Below are 20,476 nucleotides of genomic sequence, written 5' to 3'. Positions count from 1 at the left end.
AATACAGGTTGGCAGCTTGTTTGGTTTTTTTGATGACAAGAATGATGTAAAGCAGAAATCTGTGTTTTTATATGTGCATTTTCTTCGATTAACACAACAAATGTCATTGAAACAGGCATGATAATATTTTTTCTTTGCTGTTCTTGACTAACAGAACAAAAAGGAAGAAGAAGAAACGACTGAGAATCTTAATATTATCTCCGATTCATCTGAAGAGATGCCGCTGCTGGAGAACCCTGCACACAGACGCTTTTTCCAGGTAACAATAATAACAATGTTAGATAAAGAAAAGCTTCTAACAAGGCCTGATTCATTTAAAACTTTTGATTACTTGAGAATTTTGATTGCCATACACTGAAAAGCTTGTAGGCGTTTGCCACTTTTAAATTATATGTTTGAGCTTTTCACGCTTTGTTAGGTCTGTTTTCTGGATTTATCTGAATCTCCTTATGAAAGTTCTCATAATAAAGTTACAGTAAAAATATTAAGTTAAAAGGGAAGTTCATTAACTCATTGAATATTAGTTTGGCAGCTGTGAAAAAGTCTGGCTTCATTAATTGATTGCAGATTTTTCCGTCTGTAAAAGGGACTTTATAATTACTTAACTTTTTAATACAGTTTTTGGTCACTTGTATATGGCTGACAAAAAAGTGACCAGCCTAAACTAAATAATCAGTTTAACCCGACAGGTTCCCTACAAGTTTATATAAGTTACAAGTGTGTATTGAGTACACACTTGTAACTCGAGTCACATGTGCCAAATTATTTAATAAGTTTTACTAAAGAAGCTTGTTTTAGGTCAATAATTCTTGAACATTGACTAAAAAAGCAATAGTTCCACTAGCAGATTATTTTACTGATAACGTGAAATATGATTTGTTACAAGGGAAATAATCTGCCAATGGAACTAGAACTGGGTTGCTAGGTAACGGGCTGGGCTTGACTGGTGTTGCTAGGTAACGGCGCTAGTGGAACTAGAACTTTTTTATCAATACTAAAGAAAATCCAACCTTTATATATATACACTGTATATATATATATATATATATAATGGATAAGAAACAGTTATTATTTCTTTTTTTTTATTTCGATATAAAAAATGTAAAATTTTCAGATTACCTAAATCTGCTTGCTGGGACTTGGCAGTGTTGTACTTCTCAAATTTATTCTCCTTCTCTAAAAATGTGTTATAAAGTGAAAGTTGCTTACTTCATCACTGTGTGGAAAATAGAATAGAATAGAATTAAATAGAATATACTTTACTTATCTGAAGGAGAAATTGCTTGTTAGTTGATTAGCTACTCCATCCAAAATGTTATTAGCAATAGAAATAAGAATAAAGTTTCTAAATATATATATGCCTATATAAGAGTGATGTAAATAATTCATTATGACTGAATATAAATAAATAACTAAATAAATAAGCACATGTAAATATGTTAATCTATAAATAATCTATAAATGAGTACAGAGAACATTAGATTAATTTAGCTTGAAATATTGAAATATTAGATAAAAATATATTTTTATTTATTATTTATTTTATAAATATATACATAAATATATTAATACTTACTAAACTAATGCAATTTTTCATATTATGCTCTAGATTTGAGTAAAATCCTTCATTCATCCATGAAAGTAGCACCGACTTATCGACACAGTTCAGTGACTGAGTGATTATTGCTCCAGTTTAATTCAACTCACACGTTTGGTGATTTATTCATTCTCATCCCTGCAATCAGGAGGCTTTTGAGGTGTATGTTACAGAGGAAGAGGAGGATGAAGGAGATGAGAGTTGTCACTCTTCCTCCTCTGACACACTAACATGCAGTTTTCCAGAGGTAAATCTTTGAACTGATCCAAACCTGAGCGTAACTCTACGTAACTTTGGGCTCCATTCAGAAAATCTTTACATCTCCTATTATTTACAAAGTATAATTTTTTTTATTCTGAAGAGGAATAAAAATGCTTTTTTGTATTTATTAAGCTTCCTTTTAATTATTTTCAAATAAAATTCATGCATGTATTCTTTGCTACTAATTAAATTAACCCATTTTTGAATGAAGTGAAGCTGTAGCGGACAGGTTTTTGTTTCTCCTTAGAAACCCCCTCCTCCACTGTCGAGAGCAGCTGCTTGAAACGCTTCCTTTCATCCATACACTCAAAACGAGAAGGTCATGTTTGAATAAATGTGTGGGCATGGATTTTATTTGCATTTCTATTTTCACAAACTCACCAGGACCTGGAGGAGACGCTCAATCTACCAGATGAACGAAGGGAGGACATGGTAAAAATATTAGAAACAAGGATATGAGGTTTTATTCTTAACAAAAACAATAACATGTTAGATTAAAGTGATTCATTTGTCTTTCAGGAGGAGCAGAGTGCAGCTTATCAGGCTGAAAACGGTCCAGACGAACCTGGAATCGGTGTTTTACGTGTAAAATCTGGACTTGATGACAGTTTTGGACCCACATCTCCAAAACTGGGCTTGAACGCTTGCCAAACCTTTCCTTTTGAAAAAGTAGAGGATGGTGTAAAAGACGAACATGTTACAGGTTCATCAGAGCAGAAAATGGCCAACGTTGATCCGCAAATCTACTCGTGTTTGATGGAAGCTGTGGTGGGAGACACCAGGCTGATTCCTTCAAGACCCATAACTCCCTTTTGCTCTAAAAAAGCCTCAGATGAGCTGCGAGAGGAGGAAGATAAACATCTGTCTTCGTCCTCGGCTGACCTTTCACACCCGGTGAGTGTCCAAGAATAATGGAAATTAAAAATGATGCTAATTTTTAAACCATAATCCATCCAATCTGGCTGTTTTCCTCTTTAATCTTCAGGGAGTGTTAAACAAACTGAAGGAGCAAAAAGAAGTCAGTCCAAGTTCAGAATCTCAGAAAACTGAAGCATCATTTGGGTAACAAACTGCAAACGAGAAGAAAAAATGTTTTCATACTTTAGTTTGTTCAAGCCTACAGTACACCCGTCCTCATTCTGTGTCCCTCAGCTCTCCTGATGATGATGAGGATGATGATGATGATGATGATGATGATGATGATGTGGAAAATCAGCATTGGACTCATATTTGCTCCCATATTGGGAAGAAAGTGAGCGCTTTGAGGAAAGTTTTGGAGGAGCAGCAAAACATGATCGGCACTCAAGACGGAGGAAAAAAGAAAACGGTTAGAAAATACGTGAAAAATAAATGTGGAGTGACAAAATACCGAACAGAATAGATGTTTTCCATCTATTCAGGCCTTTAAGTTTTCAATTTAAGTTTAAATTTAAGTTGTTGATTTTAAATAAAGGAGAGTTAAAAGACTTAAAGAAAGAGGAAGAGGGGTAAATTACTTTTTCTACTTTAAGAAGAAGACTAAGTAAAGAAAAAAAAAAGATTTGAATACATTTCAAAGCATAAATTGCTTCCTGATCTAAAATGGAGCTGCTTCTTCTTTGTTTTTGTTCAGGTTCCAGGAAAAGAGCCCATGTCTGCAGCGTCTGTTTCCTCGGTTCTACAGCAAATAAAAGACACAAACGCTAAGCTGAGACAAACGTTACATGAGGTACAAAGAGTAATCTGAAAACAATCCAATTCTCAACCTGGTAATTTTGACTAATTGTGTTGATTATGTCCAGTAAGAAAGATTTAATCTAACAAGATAACAAAGAAGCTAAGACGATATGTAAATGATTTTTTAAAATAATTATTTCAGTTTTTCAATCAAATTTTGGTTACTTCTATATAGCTGACAAAAAGTGACCTGTCAAGTTTTCTATGAGTTTATATGAATTGCAGGTGTGTATTAAATGCTATGAGTCACATGTCCCAAATTATATATTATATATAATACATGTTATATTATAGAAGCTTGTTTTAGGTAAATAATTATTGAATATTGATTAAAAAAAGCAATAGTTATTACACTTATAACATGTGAAAAATGTCTTGCTATAAGTGAAATAATCTGCCAGTGGAACTAGAATTTGGTTGCTAGGTGACGGGTTGGGTTTGGCTGGCGTTGCTAGGTAACGTTTTACTTAATTATTTAGTTAAAGCAAGCTCCTATATCTTGCTGAAAAGCTACTTGTAAGTTAGTTTTGTCTTATTTCAAATGAACCAAGATATTTTCACTACAAACGAGACCAAAAATACTTGGTAAGATTTTGTGTTTTTGCAGTGTTTAAGTGATAAAAAGAGAGTTCAAAAAACTAGAACCAGAACAGTTTGACTTGTAAAATATTCAAGTAGTTTTGAGGCTTTTCTTTTCACTTAGTGCTTTTGCTCTATTTTGTAATAATAAATCTCAATAAAAAACCGAAGTTTATTTTTGTAATGTGGAAAAAGAATGACTAACTTTGGTAATCCCCAGGTGAAGGCCTCAAGTTCTTCTCATCCAGGAGTGAAGAAGAAGTTCAGCGAGGCAGTGCAAAGCGTCGTAACGTGTCTCGACTCGTCAGCCAACCTGCTGACCCCTGATGAACCTGCAGCGGCGGATCCTCGGCTGAGGCTGCTGCAGCTGGAGGTGGCTGACCACCATCAACCTGCTTAAGTTACAATATTATCAGCAAACCTGAAAATACAGCTTAGTGCAAAACAGAGGTGGGGGAGTACCCAAAAACTGTACTCAAGTAAGAGTAGCACTACTTCAACATATTTTCAATCTAGTAAAAGTAAGATTTTAAAAAAAAGAAATTTCTCAAGTAAAAGTAAAAAAGTATTTTGCAAAATGTTTACTCAAGTACTGAGTAACTGATCAGATTATCATTTAATATCTAAAAACTACATACCATAATCAGATGGACCAAAATGTAAAGTAAACTAAAAACTTTGGTATTTAAGGACCAAAATGAAAACAATTCATATAAGTAAAAAAAATAACAAAACCAGACAAAAGAAAACATTTCCAATGCAGTTTCCTTCAATAATAAAACTTCAGAAACTTTAAGTAAAACTGTAGGTTTTTGGTGAATTTTTGGTTAAAACATGTTTGTTTTTCACGTAGTGAGTAGAAAATCCAGAAATTTTACTCAAGAGTAGAAAAGCATTTGGTAAAACGTTTACTCAAGTACTGAGAAAGTGATCAAATTATCAATCATTTAAAATTTAAAAAACTGCATCGTCACCAGGCCAAAATCTAAAGTTAAGTGGAGATTTTGGTATTTTAAAGACCAAAATGACAAAAAATAACAAAATTAGACAAGAACAATCCAAATCAGTTTCTTCAAAAAGAAAAACAACAACTTATGAAACTAACAAAAACTTCAAGTTTGTGGTGATTTTTTTTTTGTAGAAAATCCAGAAATTTTACTCAAGTAAGAGTAGCAATACTTCATAATAAAATTACTCGAGTAAAAATAAAATGTACTCCTTAAAAACAATTTATTTTAAAAAAGGCTACTAGCGTAAATGTAATTGAGTAAATGTAACTAGTTACTTCCCAACTCTGGCACTACATTTCAGGGTTTTTTTTGCTTTCCTTTGTGTTTGTTTCAGAGTTTATGGGCTCAGTTGGAGCCTTTAGCTAAGCTGGTGGGTGAAGTGGAAGCGCAGATCAAACCTGCTGTCCTGATGCGAGAATCAGACGCTCACAGCTGTTTGGCGTCGCTTGACGATTTTGTCCAGGCGGTCCAGCTTCTCCTCACCTCCTCCCACAATCGGCTGCTTGAGCACTCAGGGCTGCAGAGCCAACATCAGGTTTGATGTATTGCAAATCAATGCCAAGCTTTTCCAGATGTATAAATTTCTCTCTTTAAATGCAAAAAACACAGACCATCATTTAAAGGGGTAGTATTTGGTAAAATTATGTTATAATGTTATTCCCCTATTAAAAATATACCTGCATTTTTTCCTTGATTCTTTCATGCATGTTTGGTAAATTTTTTAATCTCCATGGCAACCATGCAGCTGTGGGAACACCTGCTTTCACCAAGCGTAGTTTTTTCAACAAAGCTCCTCTCCTCCTCACAGCTTCAGTTTCTAAGCTTCCACCTCACTCAGCTCCTTCAGACTAGCCAGCAGCAATTAGCAAACATCTGTTCATAATTTGCATACGCTCAGCTCATTACATGAGCTACCTCTCAGTGAAACACTGGTAAAAATGTTGCTAGAGACATTTTTTCCTTTGGTCCAGCATCTATTAAGAACCACAAAAGCTACATGAAACAAATTAGCTTATAAAATTGCTTCTTTTTTTTTAAGAAAGAAGAGCACTTTAATGTTTTAAAATGACTTTTTTTACACAAAAGGAATGAAACACAATTTTTCTATAGAACATATCGTTTGTAGTAGAAAGTTATTTCCAAAGTAGCATACTAATTTGCAACCAAAAGACATAAAAGTTACAATTTAAAAAAGAAAGACGCTGTTAGTGTTGTTTGTAAAAATGCTTTACATTTATTTTTACGTTTACATTTTAAAACAAAAATCTTTTTGCATTTTTGACCAAAGTTATTAAGAGCCACATGTTTCTCTGTAGCCTGCAGAACCCTAATCTAGAGGGCCACAGAAATCATGATGGCAGGCTGCATTTGGCCCCGCGCCTCGAGTTTGACACATATGCACAATATCCCTGTAGTTTAAGCTGAAATAATAAAACTTTGTAAGAAAATGTAGCCAAATAACCTGCTAGTAAATGTTTAATGATGAAATTAACAATTAAATTCAGAGTTTTCTGTGAAGAACTTGATAAAAATCAACGTCTTTCTCTCCGTACTGTAGACTCTTCCCTCCTGCCAGCCTCGTCTCCTGGATCCATTTGATACGGGACTTTGTGAGATCTTCCCAAACCTGAAAGGTCCGCTCAGCTTGGAGGTAACAACCGCTGCAATTTAGCTTTCTGAAAAAGTTTTAACATTTTAAAAAGTTTGCAACAAAATTGCAAACATTTTCGTGACATTTACATTTTTTCCCCCCCGTTTTTCTGAAAGTTCAACCCATAAATATTCTCACCAAAACTCTGGTTCTGTTTATCGTCCCAGTGTGAGCCGGGCGGAAGAGAGGAACTGCAACACGCCTCCCAATGCTTGCTTCAGGGAACCTCTCGCCTCTTGAAATGGTGTGAGGAGAGTTTAACAGAAAAACGGACGAGCCTTATTCCCAGCCGCAGCAAACTTCAAGCTGATCTCTGCAGACACAAGGTATCTGATTAAGCAGGCAAAGCCCGGGTTTAAGTTAGAAACTCCACTTTTCCCACAAAGTGAATCCAACCTCCAAGAGTTTATGATTCAGGACCTCCAAACGTCCTGTTTGTTGAATTATTTACTGTTTAATTCACTTTTGTCACAAATCTGGATTCATTATGCAGAAACTCCTCCAGGTCCTCGGATCCCAGCTGTCTTTTCTTCAGTACCTATTCCAGCATGAACCTAATGCACTTAGCAGCAAACAGGATGAATGGGTACATCTGGAAGTCAGGGCCAAAACTCTGCAGCAACAAGTGCTGGAAGAAGGAATGGCTTCTCAGAAGAGGCTTCGGGTTTGTAATGTTTGTTTGCTGAAGGCCATTTGAGCTTCTGCACACATAAATACGCATCTTTGTTGTGTCTAAAAATCCGCTCTGGGGTTTTCTGAAATGTATGGATTTTATGTTTGCCTTTGCTTTAGGATTGGACCCACTGGGAGCAACTTTGTGGTCAACTTGGCAGCGTGTTGGATGAGTCAGAAGCTTTTTCTAGCGCTGCAGAACCAGAGGGAGACGATGAGGAGGAGACGGTGGAGCGGAGGCTACATGCCTGCAAGGTAAGTCCAGTGAAAATTTCACACAGTTTATCCTCATTTCTTCTCTCAGGTTGCCTAGTTACTCCTTTTTCCCAACTAAACAGAACCACAAATAAGCAGGAAATACAGATCTGCGAAGGGGGAAAAAGAAAAATCCCATTGAGATTTTAAGAAAACTATTAAAGGAGAAAAGGACGCAAAAAACATGTTGCATTAACAAATAATGCAACATTTGAGACGCAAAATAATAAAAATTTAAAAAGGACAGTGAGATTTTAAGTTTAAGAAAAAAAACCCACAAACACTATTTTCAAACAAATGGGAAAAAATCCTTTTAAAATAGTAAAGCAGTTCTAAAAAACATGAATATTTACCAAAGTTCAGTCTTGGACATGTTGTTTTGTTGTCATGTATTTATAAACAAACTAAATAAACATAGAAATCATGTATCTAGCACTGTAGACATAGAAAATAGTTTGTCATTATTGCACATTTTATCTACTGTAATGTATAAATTATGTATTTTTCTGCTGAAATTTAAACATATTATGTTGAATATTTTTATTTATATGCCATATTTTCATCAAAATAAAGTTATTTCTTTTGAGTTTTGAAAAAAGTAATCAGAAGTTTTGCCATTGTTCAAACTCGACATAATTCGAATTCTGCTTGATTCCCAGCGGACTCTGATCCGGCTGGAGGAGAGCCGCTCCGTGTTGGGATCGTTTTTGGATCACAGGCTGGTGCTGCAGGCAGAGCTGTGGTTCGGTGCCTCGGTTGCACAGGAAGGGGGCGCTCTGGAGCTGCGATGGAAAGGCGCCTACCGGCGTACGGAGCAAGAAATCCTCCGCCTGAGAAACATCCAGGAAAGCAGAGCCAGGTGGGCAAGATGCAGCATTACCAATCTGAAGCATCTAATCAGGAGAAAACATGTTTTGTACAAGAAGCAGAAGAGCAGAATTATTATGGCTTGAGCTCTTGACAAATTGAAATAACCAGATGAGCAGTTTTATTTAGAAGTACACTGCAAAAACACAAAATGTTACCAAGTATTTTTGTCTATTTTGTAGTGCAGATATCTTAGTACAAAACTGACAAGTTAGTTTTGTCTAACTTATTAGTTAGACAAAACTAACTGACAAGTAGCTTTCCAGCAACATAAAGGAACTGGATTTTTTAAAGGTTTTATTGGCTCTAGTGGCCTTTATCTGAAAGTGGGCAACGAGAGAAGTGGAAGACATGCGGCAAAGGTTGCCAGGCCGGGAATCGAACCCGCGACAGAGCACCAACTGTCATTGAGCATCAAAATACTGCCTGCAAAAATTAAAATTAACAAGATATTGACTGCATAAAAGAATCAAGGTGGCAGTTATAGCTTCCTAACTTTTTGGGTTGAATCTTTTTTATATTTCGTTTAAAAATATGTTTTCATTATTTTCCTAGCAATATATATGAGAACTTTGTTCCAAAAGCATTGCTGTATTAGGATAATTTTATTGAACTGGTGTGTCTGCAAAGCAAAAACAAAATATTACTAATAAAAGAAAATGTATCATTTAAGAAGTTACACATCTGAAAATGTAAAATACTTCAGCTCCATTTGGTGGATAATTTTTACTCTTGTTGTGCAGAAGGGGCCACACAAATTTATTACAAGAGCCATAAATGGCCCTCGGGCCTCACATTGAACACCTCAAGTATAAAACTTGAGATTAATTTTGCAGGAATAAATAATCTAAAGCTTTAGTTCTCTTTTATTAATATTTTCATCTTCACTTTACATGAGAATTCAGCAAAAATATTTACAAAAAATTTTGCAGTACGTTTACTTTACATTATAGGAAGCCAAATATAATTTGTTGTTAAATTTATGAAACAAGCTAAAAAAATAAAAAAAAAAGAAAGAATTTTTTGTTTTCAAGCATGCACTTACGAGCAAAAAAATAATTTAAGGAATACAAATGTATATAAGTTTAAATTTTATGTTTCTGCTTATAATTTCTATAAGAAAGTTATATTTTTGTCTTATTTTATGCATATTTCAAAGATAAGAAGTAGTTAGTTCAATTTGATGCCATAAATCTAATATTTGTGTACCTTTTCAGTCAAGCTGTTTAAAAGTTTTGAGTGATTGATTTTTGATTTATTTAGTCATCGAAACACTAACAATTTAAAGAGTTTTGATTGCCCATAAATCAAGATGGTGGAGCGAACTGGGAACGGTTCAATCTCTGACTTTGAAGCAGTTTAAAGACGTTGAATCAAATAACATCCCTGGATTATAGTTTGCTCATCTGAGCGGGAAAAATTCATAAATATACTGTTTGTCTTATTTCTGGATTCAGAACAACAGATGGAGAAAGAGTTAAAAGAGAAGACAGGTATATAAGAAAAAATAAAAAGGAAGCTTATCTTTTATTTTCATTTTTGCCTTTGGACATCCACCAAGCTGGCCTTTGGTGTGTGTGAGGGGGCCTTCATGTTCTGCCCCGCTGGTTGATCTATCAGTCCTGGCTGTCCTCCCCACAGATTCCTGGCTGGCGTTGCTTCGGTCGGTGAGCATCTGCTGGCCGCCGGCGAACACCTGAAGACTTCCTCAGACCTGAGTCAGGAATCCGTTCAAAGGCGACTGCTGGATCTGCTGGTGAGGCGCTTATCTGCTTCATTAGCAATGACCTGCAGGGGGCGTGCCGTGGTGGCGTAGCGGTTAGCGCGACCCGTATTTGGAGGCCTTGAGTCCTCAACGCGGCCGTCGTGGGTTCGACTCCCGGACCCGACGGGAAGACATCCGACATTTGTCAGATGTCTTCCCCCCGTCTTTCCCTCTTTCCTGTCAGCCTGCTGTCACATAAGGGACACTAGAGCCCACAAAAGACCCCTGGAGGGGTAAAAAAAAAAAAAAAGCAATGACCTGCAGGATGTGCAGGCCGCTGCTTTCAGCAGTGATACCAACATCAGTGGCTTATTATGGGTTTATTATAGTTTATTATTGGCTTATTATTGGTTTGTTATTGGTTTATTATTTGTTTATTATTGGTTTGTTATTGAAGACATATTTAAGTCCGAAATGTTTTAATGGTTTTCTTTAAATTTATGAAAAGTGTGTATCATGAGCACTGATCGTCCGTCCGCCCAGAATGACTGAGAACTTTCATAAAGTTTGGAATTTGAATAAAAAATGTGCAGATCCCCATATTAGGAAACATAGCAGAGTAAAGCAGAAGCATGCATTGATTGATTGATTGGTTCATTCATTCATTCATTCATTCATGTTGCGATCTCTTGTCTCTTAAAAATGAGACGCATCATCTTATTTTTCAGGGAGATCTGCTTAAACCACAGGTTGATGTAAAATAAAATTTACTGTCAACAAAAATCCTTCAAATGATAAAAATTATAAATATTTCAAGTTTGTTTCATCAAACTGACCACATTAAATCACTAAAACCACAATACAATTTTATCAGGTGTCCTTAGTTTAATAAAACTCAAAATAATGTTCCAAACACATTAATTATAATTATTCCAACATTGTCAACTTTTCCCCAGGACGTCTCCGTGGAGCTGGCAGCCGTTTCCAAGGAAACCAGTCGGCTTGTCCACCTGAGGGACGCCGAGTATCCCAAACTGAGAAGTCTGGTCTCACAGCTGGAGGCCAGCTGCAGCCAGCTGACCTCTGACCTTTCCAAGATGCTGGAGCATCTGCTGCAGGTTCAGTGTTTCAGTACTTAGAGAAAATAACGTTTTAAATTAACAGATATGAAGCAGCTGAGAGTGTTTGAGATTGTGTCAGATTTCATGTTAGTTCTGTTCGTTTTCAGAAATAATTAGACTCAGAGAACCGCCCTCGGCTGCTGGGAGTATAAACTTAAATGTCTTCTAGGCGATCAGAGAGGGAAGGAATCAGCAGGAAGGTCACTTTTAATTTTTTCTCTCCATTCATCATCGGTGACTGGAACCAGATATCTGGCTTCACTATAATTAGTCAGATTTTGCCAGATTTTTTCTCCCAGTTGGCTGAGTTTGAAGCCTTACAATCTGGAAACCATTTCAGCAGATCTTATCTTCTGAAGAGAGATTTAGTAACACGGATACTGATGATGTTCTCCTTATTAATACCAGATGTTTCATACAGAATTACTTTGATTAAGAGCAATAAAACCAACCAGCAGAGCATTAAAAGGGACAGATGTTTATGTGAAATGAAAATCAGTTATTGTTATGTTGAATTATGTTTATTAGCGCCTGGTGAACGAACAGCCGCCACTAAAGCTGCTGTCTGAACTGGAGAACTGGCTGAAGGAAACGGAAACTCGACTTAGCCGGGAGAAGAAAAGCGTTCTGACGGCCAAAAATGCAGCTGAGATGGTTGAAATTCTGCAGCAATGTCAGGTACGTCATGTGTGTTTTATGCATTCATTTAAATAATAATTAAATTAAAGCTGCTTTTTTTTTGTCAGGATTACTGTTTTAAGTTGATTTCCAGCCTGAAATATATAGTTCATATTCTAACTTACCGTATTTTTCTGACTATAAGCTGCTACGTTTTCCCCACGGCTTTTCCGTGGATTTTTCTTCAACCACCAGGGGGCTCTTTAGCAGGAAGTGAATCATTGGAAGTCAAAACTGGAAATCAAAGAAGAAAGCGCTAATTTTAATTTAGAACAAGCACATGCTAGCAGCAGGCAAGACAGAGGAATGTTTTCAAACTCATATGATGCAGCTTTTAAGTTGAGGAGTATCGATCTGGCAGTACAGGATGGAAATAGAGCCGCTGCACGTAAACTGGGGGTGAACCAATCCAAGGTTCGGCTTTGGAGACGCAGGGCTGCGTCCTTAATAAATCCAGCAGATTTATGGAAAACCGAGAGCGGCGGAGATACCAGCGGCTTGTAGCCCGGTGCGGCTTATATATGTGCGTTTCCAGGTTTTTTTTTTTTGTTTGTTTTTTTTTTTCCAAATAAATTGTCGGTGCGGCTTATAGTATGGTGCGCTCTACAGTCCGGAAAATACGGTATTTACATTTTTTCATGTTCCAACTACAATTATAACTTTACTTTATTGATACTTTATGTGACAAGTTAACATAAAGTAGGTCTGAATGTAAAATCTAAAGAAAGCAATGCAAGTTTTACAAATTAAAGATGTGATGTACATTTTTACTCAACCTCCCTGAACAAAGTCTTTTAGATTGTGTCTCTACTTATCTAAAAACTGACATTTTTGTTTGTTTTTCTTTGGAGAATTTCTTATGTTTAGTCAGATTGAATGGAGACAGTTTGTTTTTTTTTTTGCTCTACTGAAGAAAAAGATTCCCCCAGCATGATGCTGACACCACCATGTTTCAGAATGGCGTTGGTGTTTTCTAAATGTTGTGCAGCCGTTGTTTTGCAGACATAGCGATTAAAATGAAGGTTGAAAAAAGATTTTTGCTCTCATCTGACCAAACCATCTGGGTTTAATTTTCCTACATGGTTTTTACTGCAAAAACACAAAATTTTACCAATTATTTTGGTCTAGTTTCTAGTGCAAATGTCTTAGTTCACTTGAAATAAGACACAACTAACTTAAAAGTACATTTTCTGAAAGATATAAGAGCTTGTTTTAAGTAAATCATTCCTTAATATTGATTAAAAAAACAACTAGTTCAGCTGGCAGATTATTTTAATTATAACAAGACATTTCCCCATGCTATAATGGCAGATTATTAAAATACTTTTTTCATCAATATTAAGGAATTATTTACTTATAACAAGCTCTTATATCTTGCAGAAAATTTACTTTTAAGTTAGTTTTGTCTTATTTGAAGTGTACTAAGATTTTATTTGTGGCTTAGTAAATCTAAAAAATATATAATTTTCCTTCTATTTTACAATTAAATGCAGCGTGACAAAGTATGGTAAAATTATGATTTGAATTTATTGTTCTGTACAAAATCTCAAAGGAAGAAAATAAGTGTAAAATTAAGAGATGTTGATTAAAAAAACAAACAATTAACCCTTATTTCAAATAAATTCCTTATATCTCCTATTTTCCAGGCGTTAAGGGCAGCTGTCGACAACTGTCAGCAACTCCTTGATTTTATGTCCGAGCCTGGGTCCAAAATGGCGGGAGCAGACGTCCCGGCTCGCCGCTTGGAACGCACGACCTTCGCAGAAAACCTGGGCGGCGTCAGACAGCGGTGGCTGCTCCTGCAGAGGCAGCTGGACAGCCAGGTCAGCGCCTCGGTGGAACCCGAGTCAAACGGGACCCTTTACACGAAACTCACATTTTTCACATCTTTGTACTAACAACTGCTTCTAAAAACCATTTTTCGACAATAAGTTCATGTTTCTTTTTTTTCTGTGTGTTTAAAAAATTAGCTGTTTAAAAAAAATCCCAATTGTTAAGTGACAGTGCGCTGTTACCTAGCAACCAAAACGAAGCTCCAGCACATTTGGTCAGCTGGTTTAACCGCCATACAATGGCTTCTGGAAAAGACAAGCATTTTGTTGTTGACGTGACATCCAGAAACCACTTGCTGCATTCTTTTTGGTTGTGCAGGAGGCTCCACTTCTGCTTATCAAAGATTTATGTTTATATAATTGTGCATTTGTTTTCGTTCATTTTCATGTGTTAGTGTAAACGTCAAGTACACAGCAGCAACTTTTTTTAGATAAGAGGCCCTAAAACAGCTCATTCTGAAAGGAGAGGACCAAAAATCTCATTATATAAGAATGACTTTGTCTAAATAATGTAAGGAAAATGTTTTTTACTGTGCCAACCTGTTCAAGGACGCATAATGGGTCACCTTTTAAGTGTTGCTATTCAAAGTAGTTTTATTCAAATTTAGAAATGGAGGAAATGTGATATTTAAAGACAGCTTGTGTGCTACAATTTATCAGTTTATAGATTCAACATATTGTTAAATAATGTGTCCAGAATCCACGTGTCCATCCATAGTAACATGGAAACAATGACTGTGTTTGAATTGGCTCCATTCCTCTTCTTTTTCTTAGATTCATGAGGTTGAACACCTCCATCACACTTGTGCAGAACGAGAGAGACTTCTGCAGAAATGGCAAGACTGGACAGAGCAGCAGAAGAAGAGGATGAGTCAGTGGAAACGGCCCTGCAGTCAAACCCTGGCGGGCTGCGCTCTGCTGGAGTGGGAGGTATAATGATGGGACACACAGAGGGACGTCTGGACACTGGACAGTTTTCTATCTGAGGTGACTTTGTGTTTTCCAGGCTGAAGTTGCCAGGATCCAGCAGGTTTCTGCAGATCTGCAGGATCTGGGAGAAGGAGGAAGAGGAGTGTGTTATGGGAAGGAAGAGAAGCTCCTGTGTAATGAGATCTTCTCCGGCCAAGTGGACAGTGTGAGGCAGGCCTGTGTTGATCTTCATCAGCAGGTAAGTCAACCTCAAGGTTGGACAAGTTTGGTGGACTGGAGTCCATAAATACTCCATCCATCCATTAATCAGTAAGTCTCTCCTCCCTCCCTCCCTTCCTTCTTTCCTTCCTTCCTTCCTTTCTTTCTCCCTCCCTCCCTTCCTTCTTTCCTTCCTTCCTTCCTCCCTTCCTCCATCCATCCATTAATCATTAAATCTTCCCTCCCTCCCTTCTGTACTTCCTTCCTTCCTTCCTTCCTTCTTCCTTCCGTTCTTCCTTATTTAACTGTCCAGAATGAAGTTGTTTTATGACCATCTTATGTTCCTGTGCTGAGGAGGTCTGAATGGTTTCAGACCTCCTCGAGTCTGAAACCATTAAAGATAAAAACATCTTCAATTAGTTTTTATTTCATTCAACATAAAAAGTATAATGTTGACATCTTCTTTTACAAAAAAACCCAAAAAGACAGTGTTTTTACATTTTAAACCTATAGAAACATCTATAAAGAATAGAACATGAAATCACCCAAACTGTCTAATTGGTTTTTGTTTCTGTTGCTTCTGCTCCTTCTGTACTTCCTTCCATTACAGATGGAAGATCTCAGAGCGCATCTCGAAGAGTCAGTGGAGAAGTGGAGTTGTTTCCGTAGAGCTCTGGGGGAAGTTACTTTGTTGACCACTAGGGTGCGCTGTGCCCTGCAGCAGCAGCGAACACCTCTCTTCTCTCTGCAGCAGGCTGAAGGAAACTCAGACCGCCTGCAGGTGAGAAATTAACTGGTCTCCATAAACACATTAAAGCTACAAAAGCAAGCATAAATGTATATTATCGTCAGAATCATTTATGGTAGTTTATTAGTTTTAAAACAAGTTGATCTGGAGTCTAGAACACTGAGTGGCTACAATTAAAGAAGGAATCATAAAACTTTAGTGTTTGTGTGGAACAGCAAGCTGTAACTGCGGTTAAAAGCCTCCGAGTCCGGATTTGAAAGGTTCAGTGAGAGAGTGGGCATTCACAGACTTCAAGCTGTCACCTCTTTTATTACTTTTTAGGGAAGTAAATGCATTTGAGAGAGCGAGAGTTAAAAGGAAAAAGTGTTTTTCATTTTGCTCAGCACCTCCAGGTGAAGGCGGAGGAAGACGGAGAACAGCTTTGGACGGATGTGGACAAATCCTGCAGGACGCTGATGGAGACGCTGCATGATGCGTCAGTGCAGATCATTAGGGATGAAGTAGAGGAGCAGCGAAATGGGTCAGTGGAGGGAAATATTTAGATTAAAATTTTACCAGATAATGTACGGGTGTCCAAAGTGTGGCTCGGGGGCCTTTTGCGTCCTTTTGTGATACAGGTTTGTCTCACTGGCTGATGCAGATGGAGACGTTTTCTTCCCCAGTTAGGACAAAATTATGACACACAAATTAAAATCTTCTCTAAAAAATGTCAGATATTACAACAGAATATTTAGGTTATACTAAGAAAAAAATAAAATAAAATAAAATTACGAGAATAAAGTCATTTTATTTTGATAATAGAGTCATATAAAAATATTCGAAATAATGCGAGAGTAAAGTTGCAATAATATGAGTATAAAATCATAATATTTCGAGAATAAACTGTGTTACAAGAATAAAGTTGTGCAAGAATAAAATTGTAGTAATGTGACAATCAAGTCCCAGTATTTCAAGAATAAAGTCATAAAAGAATAAAGTTGAATTAATATGAGAATGAAGTGATTTTATTTTGAGAACAGTGTCAGGTCCTATTCTATTTAAAGGATTTGCCTTTAAGTTAACTTTTCTTTTCTCATTTCTAAACTTATTGCTTGAACTTTGTTGCTTCATATAATTATTACACACTCAGTAGCTTTATGTTTGCCTCCTCAGGTGGAACAAAATACTCCAAGAGATAAAAGACGAGCATAAAAACACTAAAGACATTTTCTCCCTCTGGCTTGAATACTCAAATCTGTCTGAGCGCTTTTCTCTTCGTTTGCAACACCTGAGGAATGAGTGGGAGGAGTTATCAAGTTTTTCACCTGGAAAAGATGCAGAAACCACAGTCTGCTCCTTCAAGGTGAGTCAGAGTCTCATCAACTTTATCACCAACCAGAACTGAAACAGTCATTTTCAAGCAATTAATTTAGGAAATTCAGACTTAAAGACGACCTATTATGTTTCCTTGAACAGGTGAGGATAGGTGACCTGTTGCACAAACATGTTCATCAAATGTTTAGCATAAAATCATTCTGATATAATGAGATTTTAGTTTTGAACTCCTTTCAGAATGAGCTGTTTTATGGCTCTGTCTCCCTTTCATGCATGAATTATGATACTTTATGTCAGGATTTCTTTCCAGAGTGTTTTTGATATTTTTAAGGCATAAGAAAGAAGGTGGGGGAAAAATTGTTCCTTTTTTTAAGGTGATCAGTTGTAATTTTCTCCAAATACAATTTTATTTAGAAAATACACCAGTAGTATTAGTCTTTAGGGGTTACTTGATTTTTTTTTTTACCTGCAAGAGAAGAAGCAGGGACTGGAGTTGCTTTTTTTGGTCTGTCTGCCATATTGGAGTTAACAAACAAATCATTGCAGTTGCAGTAGATGGCCAGTAGTTGGCAGTGTATTGTATCATGCACCGTTGTCCAGATCAGTGATCTGTGTGCATTTATAACATAACATTTAAAACACAAGAAAATAGCTGTCCACTGCAATGACCGCTAAGGATGAAAGGGTTAAGTCTAAATAAGCTACTTCTGGCCTCCAACTTAACGTTCAAATGGCTGCAAACAGATGCACAATGATACAAAAGTACATCATTGAAAAGCATTTGCACAACCAACAACAATGCAGCAAGTGGTTTCTGGATGGTGAGTTAACAACAAGTAAGTCACTTGTCTTTTCCAGCAGCCGTTGTACAGCTCATATGGCGGTGAAACCAGCTGGAGCTCAGTTTGAGTTGCTAGGTAACGGGGCAGACTGCTCATTTTTCAGACACCAACCAACATTAACCAACAAAACTCAACAGGTTTTTTTTAAAGCGCTCGAGCTGTTTATAGAAGCAGTTGAAACCCAAATGGAAGAAAGAAAACGTGCAAAAAGTGAATTTTACACAATAAAATGATAATTGCACACCGGCAGTCTCCTTAAAGATACATTTGATTTATTGTTGTTGCCATAAGTTCACACAGAACAGAACTTTACTTGGTCCTTATGCTAATTATCCTCTGGGTAACCTAAAGTGCATTTCTGTCCAGGTTTATGTTTTTTCTGCTTAAAACTGGCAAGAAAATACACAATAAAGTATTGAAAGCCTGAGCTTAAGTGCTGGAGTTTAACCAGGTTCACAAACCCTGTTTTTCAGCCTCCAAATGCATTTCTTTTTTTCTCTTTTCGTTTTTATTTTTTATTTTTTAGAATCATTAGATTCCCTGCTTGACTCATCTGTTCCAGGTGCAGGTTCGGGGAGTCCATGCATTGCGTTCTCAGTTTAATTAAATGTTTTTCTCAATACCTGCTCTCCTATTCTTGGAAAGGAACGACGGCGCATGTACTTCTGTTGAGAAGTATGACTGAAGATCTGCTTCCAGTCGGTGTACTTGACCTCCTCTCTAACCTGTTGCAGAACATCCAGATGACGTGTTGTTTTGCTTATTTGATCAAAGGAAAATGTTTTTATTTTTTTGGTTTCCTTTTATAATGCCTCCTTAGTTCCTTTCTCTTCCAAAATACAGAGGAAATGTTGTTGTTGTTGAAACCTTTTACTGCATAAATTGCGTTATCCCACAGGACTAAAGTATCAATCTATTTGAATGAAACAAGTGGAAAGTGGCAATAAACTGCATATAAAAGCCTGCTCCTGTTCCTCAGCTTGTCTCCTCTTTTTACAATCTAGAGGCTGCAAGATGCTGCTGATGAGCTGCAAAGTGATGCAGGAGATGTGCTGGCAGCATCCAAAGCTCTTCTTGGACGACTCGAACCTTTATCTGCAAATTTAATCAAATCAGAAACCAGGTTGTTGAGTCGCGATGTCCTGCTGCTGAACCAAGCAATATTGGGAAAAAAGAGAAATCTGGAGGTGAGATATTTTAAATTTGACACATAAAGCATGTTGTTTAACATGGAGGTTGTTAAATATGACGTATTATCTAAATGTCCAGGAGGATTTGGAGCGAGAGGGACGATTTAAAGCTCAGCTGGAAGCACTTGAGGAACAGATGCAGAACTCGCTTTTTAAACTGCGTGGGGGCGCATGTGATGCAGACACTCTGGAGGTTTTAAACTCCCCTTCTACATACCTTTAACTAAGAAAAAAAAATCATTTTTATAATTTCGTATTTTCTCTTAAACTCCCAGCAGGTTCTTTTGGATCTCAGTGACATGACTCCATCACTGGTGGACGTTAAAGAGATGAGTGGCGACATAAACCTCAGCAACGAGGAGATGGGGCGAGTTCAGTCCCTCAGCAGGCTGTGGGCAGAAACCGTTACCAAGGCAACAGATGAAAACATGTGAGACAGTTTGATCTACAACATGTAATTATTGCCATCTAGAATCCAAACTGTAATGGAGATAAAAGTCTGAGATAATGCACTATTTTTGAAAAACGGATAAATTACCAGAAAACACAAAAGAAAATGAACTCGCAAAAAATGTAATAGCAAAGAAATATTATGGCATGAAAATCTAAAAAGAATAAATCACTAAGTACTGCAAAAACACAAAATCTTACCAAGAATTTTTGGTTTAGTTTCTAGTGCAAATATCTTAGTAAACTTGAAATAAGACAAAAACAACTTAAAAGTAACTTTTTAGCAAGAAAGAGGAGCTTGTTTTAAGTAAATAATTCCTTAATATTCATGAAAAAGTTACTAGTTCTATTGGCAGATTATTTCAAGACATTTCGACGTTATAAGTTAATTTATCTACAAATAGAACTAGAACTTTTTTATAAATATTGAGGAATTATTTACTCCTATATATTGCTTAAAAGTTACTTTTAAATTGGTTTGTCTCATCTCAAGAGTACTAAGATATTAGCTAAGATATTAACAAATGAAATAATCTGCCAGTTGAACTAGAACTCGGTTGCTAGGTGATGGGCTGGGCTTGGCTGGCGTTTTACTTAATTATTTATTTAAAACAAGCTCCTGTATCTTGCTGAAAAGTTACTTGTAAGTTAGTTTTGTCTTATTTCAAGTGAACCAAGATATTTTCACCACAAATTAGACCAAAAAGAGATGGTACGGTTTTGTGTCCTTGTTCTGTATTTACTGTGTGATTAGAGCTTCAACTCGTCACAAATGTAATAATTCCTGGTTTTACATTTATCAGATAGAAGAAAGATTGTGTTGTGTCTTCATAGTCTAAGACAATTCTCCGAAAAACAAA

General features: G+C 36.6%; 1 protein-coding gene across 12 annotated transcripts in view; it reads left to right on the top strand.

The window, feature by feature from the left end:
- Positions 1-20,476, top strand: part of syne2a (spectrin repeat containing, nuclear envelope 2a) — a 135,476-nt gene that overhangs the window by 76,456 nt on the left and 38,544 nt on the right. For 8 of the 12 annotated variants that reach the window (XM_028041155.1, XM_028041163.1, XM_028041157.1 and 5 more), the window contains 26 exons: positions 155-259; positions 1,746-1,844; positions 2,243-2,290; positions 2,378-2,752; positions 2,844-2,920; positions 3,011-3,185; positions 3,471-3,566; positions 4,374-4,526; positions 5,498-5,698; positions 6,722-6,814; positions 6,982-7,140; positions 7,308-7,478; positions 7,607-7,741; positions 8,401-8,600; positions 10,250-10,364; positions 11,270-11,431; positions 11,963-12,112; positions 13,759-13,935; positions 14,719-14,874; positions 14,951-15,112; positions 15,683-15,853; positions 16,204-16,340; positions 16,973-17,162; positions 18,981-19,163; positions 19,246-19,359; positions 19,442-19,596. In XM_028041155.1, the coding sequence (XP_027896956.1) occupies positions 155-259; positions 1,746-1,844; positions 2,243-2,290; positions 2,378-2,752; positions 2,844-2,920; positions 3,011-3,185; positions 3,471-3,566; positions 4,374-4,526; positions 5,498-5,698; positions 6,722-6,814; positions 6,982-7,140; positions 7,308-7,478; positions 7,607-7,741; positions 8,401-8,600; positions 10,250-10,364; positions 11,270-11,431; positions 11,963-12,112; positions 13,759-13,935; positions 14,719-14,874; positions 14,951-15,112; positions 15,683-15,853; positions 16,204-16,340; positions 16,973-17,162; positions 18,981-19,163; positions 19,246-19,359; positions 19,442-19,596 (3,959 nt within the window). Of the gene's footprint in view, positions 1-154; positions 260-1,745; positions 1,845-2,242; positions 2,291-2,377; positions 2,753-2,843; positions 2,921-3,010; positions 3,186-3,470; positions 3,567-4,373; positions 4,527-5,497; positions 5,699-6,721; positions 6,815-6,981; positions 7,141-7,307; positions 7,479-7,606; positions 7,742-8,400; positions 8,601-10,249; positions 10,365-11,269; positions 11,432-11,962; positions 12,113-13,758; positions 13,936-14,718; positions 14,875-14,950; positions 15,113-15,682; positions 15,854-16,203; positions 16,341-16,972; positions 17,163-18,980; positions 19,164-19,245; positions 19,360-19,441; positions 19,621-20,476 lie in introns of all 12 variants that reach the window. The other 4 variants (XM_028041161.1, XM_028041160.1, XM_028041167.1 and 1 more) reach the window with 4 other exon arrangements.

The sequence above is a fragment of the Xiphophorus couchianus genome, chromosome 15, assembly GCF_001444195.1.
Source record: "Xiphophorus couchianus chromosome 15, X_couchianus-1.0, whole genome shotgun sequence".
Classification (NCBI taxonomy): domain Eukaryota; kingdom Metazoa; phylum Chordata; class Actinopteri; order Cyprinodontiformes; family Poeciliidae; genus Xiphophorus; species Xiphophorus couchianus.
The sequence above is the reverse complement of the archived record's forward strand: the minus strand, read 5'-3'. Positions and strand labels throughout refer to the sequence as shown.